The sequence below is a fragment of the Tenebrio molitor genome, chromosome 7 (assembly GCF_963966145.1).
Source record: "Tenebrio molitor chromosome 7, icTenMoli1.1, whole genome shotgun sequence".
NCBI classification, from domain to species: Eukaryota; Metazoa; Arthropoda; class Insecta; order Coleoptera; family Tenebrionidae; genus Tenebrio; species Tenebrio molitor.
In genome coordinates this window covers 6,518,724-6,535,290 of record NC_091052.1, presented here as the reverse complement: position 1 = coordinate 6,535,290, position 16,567 = coordinate 6,518,724, and the positions used below count along the sequence as shown (strand labels likewise).

Here is a 16,567-nt window from a genome sequence, read left to right as displayed (position 1 = left end):
ACCATTCAAAAAGACAACGATCCCAGACCTTCCAAGAATCGATAACGGGTCCGGACCTTCCAAAAATCGACAACGGGCCCCGGCTTTCCAAAAAGACAACGGGCCCAGACCTTCCAAAAATCGACAACGGACCTCAACTTTCCAAACAGACAAGAGGCCCTGACCTTCCAAAAGACAACGAGCCCGGACTTTCCAAATATCGAAAACGGGCCCGGAGCTTCCAAATATCGACAACGGGCCCGGACCTTTCAAAAAGACAACGGGTCCGGACTTTCCAAAAAGGCAAACGGACCCTGAGCTATATTAACAAAGTGTTTGTTATCATGAGAAATATTTGTTAATTTTCCGGTAACAATTTACGATCTTGAGTGATTCTTTGACAATTTCAAGAGATCTGTTTTTTAGCCTTGTTTTATTAGCATCTCCGCAACTCCAAAATGACGTTAACGATTGCAAATAAGTACTCGAGTATTTATTACAATATAATATTTATTTTATATTGCACAACATTATATGCTTTACATTTGGCAACAATGTACTCTTCTAAATTTTATACAAAAACCATTATCAAATAATAAAAACAACAATTTTTGCAGTAGTAACTCGATGTCATTCAAGATTCGTATGAGAGCATTTGGAGATATGTTAATAAATATATAAAGAAAATATTAATATTATATCGTACAACACTATTACGCAGGTACATTTTGTACATAGCAAAAAATGTCAGAAAAATAAAATCTCTGTCATTTTCTTGCAGTAATAAGAATAATACTCTCGTTTAGGATTCGAATCTTTTAATAATAAACTAAAATGTAAAATAAAAATATGTAGAAAACAAAAATACAGTAGTTGTCTAAAATACATTAACAATGTTTAGGTAAGGAATGATAGGACCATATTTTTACCGTAAACATGTCAATCTATATAGTTTTAATATTGTTTGATATCATGGTTACAGGAAGTTTTACTATATAAAAATAATTTCATAAAAAAGTCAGACTTTTTGTAATAAATGTATACTTTATATAAAATGCAAAAATATCAAATTCAAATAAAATTAGCGAAAAAGATTAACGAAATCTCTTCAAAAAACATTGCTTCGGCGTTAACAGCTACACAGTTAGATAAATTTGACACTTATCTTCGTCTACTTGTAGGTACGAGTAAGTGCTATTCACTCTATAGATTATTGCTTCACACTAATTTTATTTGAACGAATAAAACGATTGTGGATATCCACGTTGCACCCCATGAAATATCCGATGGTTGGGAATGATCCGTGCAATTTACCTCTATATTTCACATTTATATATAATTTTCTAGTTCCATCTACACATTTTTGAGAGTCACAAAAGCCTTGACAAAAATAATGTTGTATAGATGAAACCCACAGCGTTCCCTGTAACCATGACCAACTACCAGCTACAAATATATAAATTTGATTTGAGCTTCCTCCAGTTTACTCCAACATTGTAGATGTCGGTGCCACTTCGAATATCATCTGCAAGAAGACAGTCACGCCGTCTACGAAAAATAAATTGAGAAACGAACAGCGACAAAGCGTTTTGATCACTCACCCATGAAGGGTATTCGCAATTTGTAATGTACGAATGGGACATAGAAAATCATCCCTCCCAATATGAACATGGCTGCATACAGGTACTCAATGGTAGGCTTGTCTACTATGGGACCTATTATCAGGTAGAAAGAGATCACTAATACCACATAAGGAATGATAATTGGCACCTGAAATTGAAAATTGTATGGAACGAACATCATTTACGGGATTTTGGTACCTTGTAGGGCCTAGGATAGTTCGGCTTAGTGTATCGCATCACAATCAGAGCCACCATCGCACCTCCGTAAAATATCCACGCAGTGAAGCTGAAGAAATCTATCAGCGAGTCGATGGTACCGTACAGCACCATGGCGGCCGCTATTAAAGACTGAGAACCACAAATGAAATTTATATCGTGCGAGAAGCGAACAACACTCACGTGGAAAATTAAGCCGGGAGCAGGTGTGTATCTGCGAATGTGGACGTAGGACAGGATATCCAAAAGATGTCCTTCGCGGCTCGCAGCAAAGCACAGCCGACCAGCAGCGAACAGAGTACCATTAGCCGACCCGAAGGTCGAAATGGTGACAGAAAGGGGCATCAACCAGGCCATAGCGCCTAACAGTCTGTTGCCAAAAGTGACAGCGACTGCTTCGCTAGTGATCATCTCCATCGGCGACATCACTGTTAAGTATGACACGTTGATCAAAGCGTAACAGATTGTTACCAAAGGAATACCAATAATTATGCTTCGCGGCAAGTTGCTGAAATCAGTGTCAACCCTCTGATCAATTGATTTTGTCGAGATTATGGGGTTATTACCGTGAAGGGTTCTTTATTTCTTCCGTCACGTAATTCAGGTTGTTCCACCCGTCGTATGCCCATAGGCCCGTGTAAAAGGCCGTGGCGATGTTGCCCACGGAGTACTGCGTCCCTCTGAAGGGCTCCCGCAGGTGTTGAGTATTACCTTCGAAAAAAACAAACAAGCGGGTACTGGTTTCGACATCACTAACTGAAGGTATACGTACCTTCAAACATTTTGTAAGTTCCTCCGGCTATGACGATCAGTACTGCGACCAACTTGGCAGCCGTGAAGACGTTTTGGACGCTCGTGGCCAAGTTGACACTGTAGCAGTTTACGTATAGAATCACGACTAAAAAGAATGTGTGTCAAATCTGGTTTATCGAAGGTGGAAAGAATTTACCGACAGCCAGAAGGGCCACCATTTTCACGACGATTTCCGGAGGTTCGCATTCGGTCACAAACGCTTCCACGGCATATTTTCCAAAACTTAGACAGATGATCGCCATCTGCGAGGGTTTCAAAACCAGGGTGCTAGCCCAGGAAAATAGGAAAGCCGGTGGTGCTCCAAAAGCGTCCATAAAGTAGGCATATTCCGCCCCAGATGATGTGTTCATGGTGCCCAATTCGGCATAAGACAGAGCGCCTGCAAATGGCCAACGATGTCTCAAGTGGGGGAAAATATCGGAACGAAATATCGGTACTTAAAGGATCATTCCAAAACCGTGTAGGTGTGTCATGTGCTAAATTGACGTCAAGACGTCGTCACTTGTATAAATTGGAAGAATTTAAGACGAAAATAAGTTACTTACTTACTCTGTAAACTTTCATCTGTCAGGTGTAAGATACAAATTTCAGTTTACAAAGTTTGTGGCGGGTAGACTTGGCATGTTTGTTAGTACCACAAGTCGGAAATGAATTTTTGGACTCACCTAATAGGGATAACAACCCACACGACATCCATATAATAAAGCTCATCCCGATTGATCCGGTTCTCTCCAACAGACCCGACGGGGAAACGAAAATTCCGGAACCTATTTTTGACACACTCTCAAGAACAAATTGCCCAATTTCGCACAACTCACCTATCATAGTCCCGACAATTAAAGCCACCCCACTGACGAGTCCCACCCGTCTCTTGAGGTGAATAGTGTCATTCTCAATTGAGCCCGGCCCCTCCAGCTGGTCCGGCCCTGCTGCGGCTGACTCTTCAGAGCCGTTGAAGCCGCCGCCGCCTTCACCGTCGGCGGCGAGCCCGCTGAACCGGAGGCCGCAGCCTGTTCCGTTGCACTGGCCGTTGCTGGTCCTGTTCCCACGCCACTGAACACCATCTTTTGGGGACGCATTGTTGTTTCCTGAAAGTGAGACCAACATTGAAACGGCGAATGTTGCCAGAGCTGCGATTTCTCGTCGAGGATGTCTCGAGTGGTCGTGGGAGAAGCAAGCGAAAGCGCATTTATACGGAGCTTATCCAAATACCTTCTTAAGTAGAGATTTGATAAAAAAATCGAAAACGTCCAAATTTAATTCATCAATTATTATCGAGTGCAGTTCAAAAGCATGTCTATTTTAACCCGAGTATTAAGTTATCAATGTCAGTAGATCGGACGGGTTGATATAATAATTAATTTTGTTACGAGGCGGTTTGTGAAAATTGGGGAGAAGGAACGCCGGAAAATACATCGATGGCGGAATACAAATAGATCTGTTGTTGTTGAATAATTTATTTTATGAGGAAGTTCGAAAATCCCATTTCCATATTTTCCGCTGACCCACGATCTGTTACCTCAATTTAGATCTATCCAGTTTTACGACGAAAAACAGGATAACGTCTCGGAAAAGACCTCCTGGTCCTGTTATAAAAAATCTTTCGCACTCTTCCATTACTGTTAAGACACGAATATATTTCTTACCTTCGCAATTTACCATTTCTTTTTTTTTCACCCATGCAACATCAAATGATACTTATTTATTTCTGTGGTTGATTAAATACTGATCGAAAAACTTACACCACATACAGATACAAATCGTTTCCATTTTAACTTTAACTAATAAAAAATCTCAAATGATAACATCTTCATTTTCGGTGACAAATCTTATCAAATGTTGCGTCCATTTCGTTGAAAACTTGCACTCTTTGTTGCACCATTGAAGTTGCACATTTCCGGTCGTCAGCAATGGAATTATTGACTGGAAATTTTCTCTTATCTATAGAATAATCCTTGATTATTCTTCAACAACCGAGTCGATGCTATTTTTAATAGTCCGTGTTAATATTCATTAATCTGAAGCCTTTGATTGAATAAACTTACATGAAATAAATTGGTTTGTTCGATAGATTTTAATTGAAATTGCTACTTCGACAGTCTACGACGTCACCAAAGAAAAATACCAGCTTTGATATTCTACAATCTAGATTATACGGTTTGTATTTTTTTTAATGGACTAGTAAAAACAGTTTGTCGAACGATTTCATTGAATTATTGATTGACTTGATTGTTTCAAGGCCACTTGTTCAGTAAAAACTGCATCTTTAAATTGCACTTAATGTGTGTGTGTTGTGATGACAGTTCTTGACCGCTTAATTTAGATTTATTTTTATTTTAAATATTTCAAAACAGAAGCACCCCCCGCTTCAAATTTATACATAACTGAAGCAATCAGAAAATCTATTTGAAACACTAATGTATTACCTTACCGTTACCTTTGTATTAAACAAACGTTCTAGTCCGCTTTTATTGAAACACCTAATTTAAGTGTCCTTTATTATCTCTTTGAATAAATAATTAGCCACACACCTGTTCCATGTTGTTCTAGATCTAACACGTTTCGTTAATGTAAGTCAATTTTAGGTCGTACTCTACCCTAATTCTTTTTTAGTTAACTTGCTAAAAATATTCCGTAAGGTTCCACACCTGCCAGATTTTAAAAAAATATATTTTGAGATTGCTTGAAACGAGTAAGGGAAAAAACTGCGAATTATCGTGGGGTTATTTTAAAAAGAGAATAAAATGAAAATAACGATAAAATATGTGTTGATAGGTCTTAGGTTTAAGAATAATCTTTTTTTCACGGCGAGGTTCACGAGCCGTGCCAAAAATGTCGCACAGTAAAAATAGTTTTCTTCGGTGGTCCAGGGCTGCGATTGTGTTATCCTTGTAGATTCCACAAGGATCAAAACAGGATTAAGTTGTTTTAATTAACAATCTTAATTACTGTGAAGTACTAAGAGTTAAATGAACACAAAGGGTATTTGCACAAGCGTGCTGTCTCTGACATTAGACTTGTTAGTTTTTGTTAAGTGTGTGGTGTAAGTTTAATATCCATTTTAATTTAAACTTACTTTCCTAAAATTTTTGGAGTTATATAACACCTGGAAAGTGTTCAAGATTATTTCCCGTAAAACCGAAAGTTATACAGAAGCAGCAAAAATATACCTGGTGTACTTTGTGTTGCTTGAGAAGACTGTTTAAAAGTCTTTATAAACCTGCAGTCCAGGATTTCCTTGATGGTATCTAACATTATCTATCCAACTCACCAGCTCAAGCACTTTTCACTAACTGAGCCACTGTCAGTGATCCAAGAGGCATGCCAACCACTCCGCCAACAGTCATGCGAATTTTGTTGATGTTTTTAATAGATACATTAGCGCCTTGACTTGTTAACTGTAATTTTTATTTATGAATTAAACTATTCCTGCATGTTGGCAGACGACAAATTGTTTGGTAGTGACAAAGCAACGCCAAACCGAGTAACATCAACACATTTTACGTCGGCTACTACTGACATCGGATGACAAAGCACGTTGCGTGGCGTCTGGCACACTTGCCAATTGACAAAACCAGGACCGATTCATAATTTATATGAATTTATGCGAGACGTGCGTGTTCCTTGACTGATTTCCAGGTGTAGCACGAACAAAGCTGGAAAGCTCGACTTTTGCAAACAACTTGTTTATTTCATTTGGATGAAATATTACGAAATAAATTAAGTTGGCGTTTGAGTCCGTGTAATAAGCTTCATTTTTCGTGGAGACTATTTGTTTGCAGCGTTGTTTCTGAATTTTCAGGTCTGTGCAAACAGCGGCGCCTAAATTAAAATAGCCGCAGGAATAAATGACCACGTGAATAGTATTAAAAATAAAACAATGCGACCTTCCTGTGGCATCATAGTCGTAATTCGGCCGTAAATTATTGCAAAATTATTGTTGTTTGACCAAAATCACGTACACCAGGGAACAATAATAGGAATGGGAAGTGGAAGTTTAATATGTGATGGCGGTTACATCGGAGCTCGAGAGTGGCGGAAAGATTGGCATTTATTTGGCATTTTATTTTGCGTGCAGCGAAGACGAATACCATTCTTGAATTGCTTTTTACTAAAGTATCTGATATAAATCCGACATTTAGAGGAATGATTCGTGTTTCTTGTGTAAATTTAGACGACATAAGGTGCTAAAAAAGTTTAGCTGGAATTTGAAATCAATTGTAAAAAATGTAAATTTAAAATTCAAGCCTGTTGCAAAAGAAATAGGAAAATAAACATTGTAGGATTGTAAAAAATTTATATTTCTAACAGCACAGGCAGAGATATCCTGCCAAATCTACGAGTTGAAGGTCAATAGTAGAAAAACAAAAAACTGCATAAATCAAGAGGAGTCAAAGGAAAAAAATCCCCTGGAAGTTTTGTAGACCTTTCAACTAAGTATAATTTAGAGAATTATAACAGCGTATGCAGTTAAAAATACATTTAGAAAAAAATAAGTAGTAAAAATTGACAAATAATTAAAATAAAGGACCTCCGTGCGGCACTATATTTTCAGGACAACGCTCAACGTGAAATGTACTCGCTAAAGCTAAATGGGAACTAAAATCAATGTTCTAGTAAAGAATTTTTTTCTATTAGTGTTGACATGACATTTCGGCTTGAATCAGGAGCTTCAGGATAAAATTACAACTTTAATGTCAGTCTCTCTAAAGTAAACAATTCGTGAACTATTTTCTAAATAGGTTTGGGTTTGTTGTTTTCTTACACGTGGCCCTGGCACATTAAACAATTTCAGATTTGCAAAACGGCATGTGTTTTTTGACAAGACCATTTCGCAAAGTCCGGTGGTTATGCAACCATCAACCACGTGCATTTGATTATTAAATTCAGATTAGATGGATTTCAAATCGGAGCTTAATCATGACAAAGGATTACCACCAAGACGTTATCAATTATTTTATGACAGTATTATATCATTACCGGCGATATGCATCCCGAGCCACAGATTAAATTAAATTCTATTTTCCAATTCATTAATGAAATGATAAGTACCTAATAATTTATTTTCTATTTATAGACTTTCTACGTATTTATCACTTTAAATTTAGAAAAGCTGAATATAAATTTTTAAGTGTTTTTCAGATGTTGAGAAATGTTTAAACATTTCAATTCCCGCTGCGAGTCCTGTCTGTTGCCCTTACTGAAACAAGAGATCTAAAGGACGAAAGCCCAGACGTAACCGAAGCTTCTCCTTATTTTTCTACTACCTAGCTTCAGAAATAGTTTTGTTGGCTTATTTTGTAATTTTACTCAATATTTCTTGCATTTTAAAAATAGTGTAGATATTAGATACATAATGAAAATATCATCATAACATTGTATGTAACAATATTGTTGATGTAAATATTATTGCACATGGTCGGAAGCGTCGTATTGTTTATATCAAATATGTTGGACTAAGTAATAATAATGGAATAATTATTTTAATTAACACAATGCGAGGATTATATGCGACCAGCTTTTTTAACATGTAGTTTTATTTCAAATTTTAATAAACACGGTCCTAATGCATGTTACTATGAAAGTTAATTTTAGTACGCTTAGGTACACTAATCTTGCCAACAAAATTCATATTTATTGGCGAAACATGTATGAACCTATTGTTGTTTTTAAAATGATTTGGATAGAATGCACCATAAAATAAATAAATTGTACTTACTTTAAATAAACAAAGTGACGCAATCAATTTTATGTTGTAAATTTTATAGTATAATTGTAACGGTAATTAATGGTAGGTATAAGTAAGCACATTAATTTAGCTGTTCCAGTTTCTTATACATAGTAAATCATTGCTATGAATAAATGGTAAAACGTACAAATATCACTGAATATGACCGCGAAAATATTGATGCAGTAAATTGACTCATTCATTTCACTGATCGCAAATAAATATTAATATTTTCTATAAACAGCCAACCAATATTTTTAGTTCGCACTTCTTAATACAATAAGTTCAAGTTGTTTTGCAATGTTTTTATTGCGATAAGTAAAATTTATCAAAAGTTACATTTCGGCCAAGTATAATAAAACTGAAAAAAACTAAATGAAATTCTGGCAAGTCGCCTAGTTTATCGTTTAACCACAAGCGCTGTATACAGCCCACACTCTTATGATACTCTGATGGAATCTGTGACAGCAGGTTAGAGTTCCCATTGGACTTAATTGGGCCCACCAACAGGATAGCGTTGTTGAAGGAAGCAAATTACCTATACCTTCATATTTTCGTAAATATTTAAATTTCACGTTTCAAGGAAGTTGCTGACTTTATTTGGACTTATACAATAAACTCGTTTGGATGTTATTTAATTTATTGGCAAAATTGAATGTCTACTTCAGACGTTTGAGAGGATTTAAAAATTTTACATAGACATTTCACTAGTTTAGTCACTGATTTAATTACACTGTGATAGCAGGAACACCACAAAATTAATACAGAAGTAAAGGAAAAATAAAGGAGAAAATCTGGTTAGGTAGATGTGCTAAAAGATGCACAAGTGGAAAGTAAAACTGAACAAAAATCACCCGTCTCAACTACTCACTCTAGGTGTATCAACCTGTAGCTTTGGTTTACACCGGTAGCACCATATAAATCTGGAAAATTAGCAATTTGATTACTAACAATGCTGCTAACACAACAGTTAAAAATTATTTACTTTTTCGTAACTGTTTTGTCACTTATGTGTGATAAAACGTGCGTCCAGGAATTATAAGTTTAATTTTAATTTGATTAAACAAATTAAACAAAGATTTAAAAAATTAAACTAAACAAAAAGTAATTAGCCTAAAAAGTCTTCTCAAATTTTGGCCAATTCTTAAAACTTTAAGTTTTATCTTTCAGCTCAACGAATATTGACATACTATAGTTATTAACTGCACGTACATAATACTTAATTATCATTGAAAGTGCAACACCCAGAAGGAACGAAATATTTCAATTAGACTTCATAATTGTAGATGAATAAATATCAAGCGAGTAAAATTTCAAAAAGTTTCGATGTATTGTAATGGTTTTTATTAGTTTTTTATCTTAATTTATCTGCAACTTCTTTATTGCTGTTTTTCTGCTTCACACAACAAAATCAATTTCCTTGTGTTGACAGCAGTTGTCAAACATCATATTGTCTCGTGTGGGAAGACGCAATCACTTTAGACACTTAACTGAATTTGAAAACTGAAAAGAAATTAAAAGAAGTGGCAAGAAAGACCAGCTGAAATCCTTCAACGATGACGAAATGTTGTTAAGTTTGGCTAAATGAAGGTAGACACTAACGCAGTAGAAGAATAACAATTGTCAGAAGGACCACAGAACGTCAAGGCAACCATCTGACTGTTGGCTCTAAAATACAGAGTTATCTCTACAAGAGGTGTCTAGTTCTAGTATGAAGCTCCAGAGGCTCTTCTATGCCATCTGTTTAACCCAGAATAAAAAATTTTGTGCTCCATTCTTTCAGGATGCATTTAACTCAAGGCAAATATAGCTCTAAGAGCAAATCGTCGATGTCGAAGAGTGTAACGGTGCAACGAACAGATCCAGTGGGACCAACAATGAAATGTGGTATTCAGTGATGAATCTCATTTTTGCTTGGACATGCATGATAATCCTTGCAAACACAGAAGACAAAATTTCTCCTTTGAAATGGAAAGGAGTAGTTTGTTTTCAACAGGATAACCCGCGTTCACTCATTGCTTATGTTACTAAAGAACTTTTACAAAAATCTCAATTGATGATCTCCTTTGGTCGTCCAGGTCTCTGGACTTTTTGAAAATTGAACATGGTTGAGATATGGGCAAAGAACTAACAAATCTGTAGCACAAGAAGAACGCTTATTCGAAGCATCCATATACGCGTTCGTGAATGTATTGTTTCATGGGGTGGTTATAGAGATTAGTGAAATAATGACTTCAATATAGTATACGAAGCTTTTCTTTGGAAATTTTTATTTTTTCTTCATTTAAATATAATTACGTAAACCAAATTTGATTAAGATATCTTCATTTCTTCCGGGTGTTGCATTTTCTATGATAAGCAGTATATGTACAAGTCATTAATTTTTTTCATTTAATTACCAACATTTGGGGTGTAGTTATAATTTCTGGAGCCATTGCAGTTATTAAAAATAATATATAATTGCATACCCTACAACAATGATTTATAATTTTACAAATTAGAAAAGTTTGCGCTTTCCAATCACTTTGTAAAAACATTTACAAGATTTTGCATCATTCGACTGAGTTATTTGCTAAATAAATCTTTCGTATCTGCGTAGACTCTTCATCTTTAGCGGATAAATTTCAGTCATAGTATGAAATTTATTTTAAATTTTTTAACAAGCTATTTTAAAGAAAAACACTAAAAAAGGAGTAACTCACACAAGATTAAGAAACACAAAAAAGTACAAGAGACCTGAGCAAATAACAAGATATAGTAAAACACACAACTGATTGCCAAAGGGGAAAACTGAACACAAAGCACCCTCGAATGGCATTAAGTACTCACTGTACGGGGACGTGAAGCTTTGTATTAGACCGGTAATACCACATAAATCTGAAAACACGGATTTGATAACTGTTGCAGTAACTGTTAAAACGATTGATTGTCTGTTAAACAAAGAGCTCGTCTGCAAAACGTCTACACTCCGTTTTCGGAATGATTCATTTATTAACATATCTTTGAAAATATTTTGTCCAGGAGCATCATGTGACTTTAGCTGGATTTACCACCCACGCGGTCACATGCTTTCCGGTATTTGCATTATACCAATCGACCCGGGCTAATGTTTGCACGTTCGCGAAAAAACAAATTTGTGCAGCATCCAACACGTCACAGCTGATCATGTGCCGGATTAGTTCTCGGTAAAACGATGCGTGACGATTAATTAGCGTTATTATCACCCAAAAATCCCCAGAAATCCTCCCAGGCAGCGCAAAATATGCCGTTGCATGTACATTGGCGCGTACGCCAAGCGAAAAGCGTGGGAAGCGGCGTGTCCTGAAACTCCTGAAATCGATTCGATTCAGTTTCAGGCCGGAGCCAATGGCGGCGGCGGCTTCTCCCGCCAAACGGCGAGTGAATACCGACCTGCACGAATCAAATCCGGTGGGCGCAATCCCAAATTTACACATTCACATGCTCTGGTCGTTATATTATTATTAGTCGCGCTTCGTTTGCTTGCACGGAAACGTGGAAAACAAAACGGTTTTGGAAAATCGCCATCGATTGAGTTATCGGCGATCGGTGACGTCACACTTTCACTAAAAATACCTGACCACTCGTTCCCCACCGAATCGATCTAGACGGGATGCTAAATCCCTGAAAGGCTGCTCAAGTTGCGCAACTGAAAATTAAGCTCTCGGCTCTGGCGCGCTCCATCAGAAGCTCAATCGAGTTTTATTATAACGACCGTCAAAATATTGCCCCATAAACCGTGACAGGACAACAAGAAACTGATTAAAACAAACAGTACTGAAGGAATCGAATTTGAAATTCCCTTCACTACGGTTTTCTCGCTAGAGCGCTAGTTGCAGTTTGACGGGAAAACATTCGACCCTTATTAAATTCATTATGTCAATGGCGCTGTCCCATCCCTTGTTATTTGGCAAATTCTTGAAAGGATTCGTGCGGGGATAGGTCACCCTTCAAGCGACCTTGACGCCCCCAAAAACGGGGTAAATTTGTTTATTTCGACTCTTTTAAACGTAAATTATCATCAAATTGCGTCACAGCTTATCGTTGCCGAAACAAACAGATTTTCACGACCAGTTTTCAATTATTTCCGATATTTAATCTCCGACTGATTGCCTGGAAAAAATGCAGTAAACCGAATTATTCGAACCGAATTACATTTGTCAACAGAGTTCTCGAGGGCAAATGAAAGTCATCCCAGAAGCGAACGGACTGGAAGGAGATTAAATACGGTTTTAAATTATTCCGCGTTTATTGGATAAATTTAAAACCACGATTATCTGGTGACTAACTAAACGAACAAATTTACATTGAATTTTACATATTCCGAATTATGTAATGTACGTACGTGACCGTCCGAGTGTCGCGAAGGACAAAATAAGTCATCTTCGATCGCATCGTTGTCATTATTAATAATAATTAAAATGTTAAAGAGGCGTTAATTTGAATTGTTAGGAGTTAGTCTGTTGTCGGGTTTTTATGGGAGGTGTTCAAGTGGCGCCTGAAAACGTCAGGAACATCCAGGATTACTATTTCAGAATTAATGACGAATTTAATAGTCGAAAGGCGAAGTAACGCGTTTTTGAAAGTTCAATCGACGGTGGGACTGCACATCAACATACGTATTTAGCCGCAGTGCACTAAAATAATTTATTTAGTGTTTACTTAACCGCATATTTCCCCGAAGAGAAAGACTGGATTCGCAAACGTAAATTTGTAATTTAATCCGACCGAAAATTGCCAAATTAACGAGGATTAATTCTTATTTTAAACGAGTTGTTTAACTACACACATTAATAATAATTATGCGTCCAGCTAGTAATGTTTCTGTTTGCAAACAACAGTTGTTGCGACTTTTAAAATGTTGTTGGTACAAAACGAAATGGGAAATGTAATGTTTAGAAAAATTGTCGCTTCCAAAACTCGACACGAAAAAAGATGTCACAGATTGTGCAATTTTTACACCTTTACTTTCGTCGGGTGTGACTTCTACTTGATGTTTTCAAACAAAAGGGATCTACAGCTGGTTTCAAAAAAATCGGGAAATGAAAATTTTCCTAATGTAAATTTGGTTTTGTCGATTTGTCAATTAATTGTCTACTTGACAATACCTATCAAGTGATTTTTAAAAATGTCATTGAATTTTGACGTTAAATCTAACCTATCTCTCGTAAGAAGGTTTCACACTATGGAAAAATTGCAAAAATGTGTCAATGTTATACTGACAGTTCCCGTTTTTTTTGCAACCAGCTGTAATTTACTAGTTTTTTTATACATTCTGCGATTATCTACAACATTATCATCATTCTGGGGAAAATAGAATAGACTATTTCTGATAAATCAATAATTAAAAAAAACATTTTTTAATAGTGACGTGTGCCAAAATGTTAATGTGTGTTGTTGTTTTCTACATAAGATAGGTACAGTTAGGGACACGGAATTTCCTGTTACTTCAAAAAATTGCACTCTAAATCACTCTTTATTGTCAACGTGACATTCAAAAGTCAAATTTTGAAATTTATTTTCTGTTCACGTCAATCGCATGTCAATCAAAATCGTCGTAATCGGTAAAATTGAGGTTAATAATGTAAAGCCTATTTTACATTTTTTGACAGTATATTGACAGTGATGCCCGAAATTCCGTGTGTCTAACTACTCTAACTGTACAATAATTTTTTTAACTGTTTATCAGAATTAGAAACCTTTACTTTTAAACTATTCTAACCTACAAAATGGCTTGATTGAAACACATTTTAATTTTGACCCTGAATGAGTAGGAATTAATTAAACAAACGTGACGCGGTTCACGTTCAAAAATTGCAAATCTGAACAAAGGAAAAAATGTTTTTGGCTAATTCATTTTCTCCACGTGACAACGTCTGAATTCCCGCCTTATTATTCTTCTTATCAAACAAAGCACAGATTGAGTGATTACTTTTTCTTGAAATAATCGCTCATCGATACTTTGTATAGATAAGTCAGTTTTTAAAGAAAATTCATACTCGTATATTGCATCAAAACAAAGCAAATTGCTAATTTGATCATTCGTTTCGGAATGAGAATTTTATTTCAATTCGTTTACACCAAGACGATTAGATATTGTTAATGTTTTATTGATGATGTGGACCCGTTAAAGTGTTAATAATCCAAATGGTTAATCAATAATAAAAATGTTACGAGGTAAAAGACCTCAGATCAATTAACAAAACTAAGTTTAAGAAATTTCATGTGACCATAAAATTTCAATTCACCCAGTTTTTGTCCACTTAAGAAAATTGCAAATAGATTAATTGTTATTGCACGATCACGCTATTTCTATTATAATCCCTTAGTGACCCCGTTCGCTTAAAAAAATTGACAAACAAACTAAATGATCGCATTTGAATATTCAGTAGAGCAGTTGTTCACTGACCCTAGTCGTTGTTCCACTATTTCAAGTGAAGGGATCATTTTGATAAACTATCAGACGATTTGATACACTTTTAAAAGTGTATCCTGAAAATACTAACGTGCCGGCCGACCACCCCCCACATGTCAAGACTTCCATCTTTCATTCTACCTTTTTCGCTTCTCCTTTCACTCGGGGTTCAGTTAAAAACGAGCCTCCCCTCTTTTATGTCTTACCACAAATATTCTGCTTGCTGTGTGAATATTCATCGTTATACATGTCTCTCCACGCGGATAGTTTTGGGTACGAAGCAGTGCCGATGATACCATGTCACTCACTGACTGAAGTGGCGTGGTCGACAGTTATAAGCCTGCGCTTGGAGGCGGGAGCGCCGCGACGCTGACGAAGCTCCGTCGATGTAGATCCCCTCGTGGGAAATTTGGTTGTGGTCTGCGATAGACAGATTCGTGGAAATCTCACATGCGAAGTGGTTTCTGTAACCTCAAACTGCAACAATTGCAGAGTGCTGTAGTCGAGTTAAGCAAATATGACGTGAGGTAGTGTTGGTCCCAAACGGGAAAAGACAACCGCAAAAGGCGCGTTCAATTCTTTTTACCAACTTTTACTGGTTAGTAGTTCCAGAAACTCCGGCAGAAGTTAAAAGAAACCACGATTAGTCTCAGTTTCAACAATATGATCCAATACTTTTATCCTCTAGAAGTCTAGATTCTAGAACTCTAGAAGGCTGTGATTTTTTAAAATTTATGTTGGCAGTAAAAGTGACATCGGTATTTTAAATCTGACAGTTTGAGGTTATATTAGCAATGCCATTTTAATAAATACAAACATTCTTCTATGCGTGGCAGTAAGGAAATACGACCGTTTTTTATTTTCCAATTTTATATCATTTCGGTAGTAGTTTTTGAGCAGTATTACATATTCTGTAAAAGTTAAGCGTTTCTGGCAAAATTGTATAGGTTATATTATTAAGTACCCTTACTAATTATTGCCAACATAAATAAAAAAAGATTCATAGCCTTCTAAAGCATAAAATAATTCGATCATGTGGGACTAAAGTTCTTAATCAAGTACAATGATGTTATGCAAGACGACTTCCACATATTAATTATAATTTAGCTCAATTGAAAGCTTTCACAACATTACTTTCAATTATAGTTCTTCTTCAAAGAACTACTCTTTAGCATTAATCACACAAGTAAATTTAGTGGTAACAATTGTTTACATATTTTACTTTATTTTAATTTATGTATAGTTGCTACTTTTACGTCATATGCCTACGTAATGAGGCAACAAGTTGTGAGTATATAATGTTTTCCGTGAATTGTAGACATTGTATTAATTAGGTAACAAAAACGAATTATATTGTGATAAGCTTATTTTTGATAAATTGCTATCATCGTTCAAACGTTTCAGGATAATGTTATAAAAACAAGGTGGATTACACAAATAAAAAATTAATGTCAAATATTTTTAGTTAGATATATTTTTTTTGTGTACGTGCATATACAGGCTGATTCACGTAGCCCCTTCCTTAGAAACTTTCTGATTTCCCCAAATCATATTAATATGAAAATTAGTAGTTGACTATAATCGACTACTCCAAGTTCAAATGAAATATTTTCAAAATGGTGGTAATTCCGGAAATACTGGAAATCGACGCCATCTTTATTTTTTTAAATGGAAAGGCCTCATTTTGACTTCACATTTCGATTATATGTTAAATTTTGAGTTTAGAACGTCTTTTTGTCAACACTTATTTGTCATCTTTTTTAACCTATCTCATCT

General features: G+C 35.9%; 1 protein-coding gene and 1 long non-coding RNA gene across 6 annotated transcripts; both read right to left on the bottom strand.

Annotated features, from left to right (window-relative positions):
• Positions 1 to 471: 471 nt before the first annotated feature.
• Positions 472 to 15,121, bottom strand: sbm (sobremesa). 5 transcript variants are annotated; one of them, XM_069054320.1, is made up of 12 exons: positions 14,998 to 15,099; positions 11,188 to 11,235; positions 3,449 to 3,718; positions 3,296 to 3,397; positions 2,767 to 3,009; positions 2,590 to 2,715; positions 2,384 to 2,528; positions 2,300 to 2,325; positions 2,001 to 2,245; positions 1,800 to 1,949; positions 1,581 to 1,749; positions 472 to 1,527 (listed from the first exon to the last, which is right to left on the bottom strand). In XM_069054320.1, the coding sequence occupies exons 1-12, from the start codon at positions 15,038 to 15,040 to the stop codon at positions 1,463 to 1,465; spliced, it is 1,632 nt and encodes a 543-aa protein (XP_068910421.1). In that variant the 5' UTR covers positions 15,041 to 15,099; the 3' UTR covers positions 472 to 1,462. The 5 variants fall into 5 exon arrangements, with proteins under 5 accessions (XP_068910421.1, XP_068910417.1, XP_068910419.1 ...); XM_069054316.1 differs by having other exon boundaries at positions 2,001 to 2,325; XM_069054318.1 differs by lacking the exon at positions 11,188 to 11,235 and having other exon boundaries at positions 2,001 to 2,325; positions 14,998 to 15,121.
• LOC138135569 (uncharacterized) lies at positions 10,642 to 11,181 on the bottom strand. The gene is made up of 2 exons (XR_011161014.1): positions 10,883 to 11,181; positions 10,642 to 10,827 (listed from the first exon to the last, which is right to left on the bottom strand). It is a non-coding gene; the product is annotated as an uncharacterized lncRNA (long non-coding RNA).
• Positions 15,122 to 16,567: the final 1,446 nt, after the last annotated feature.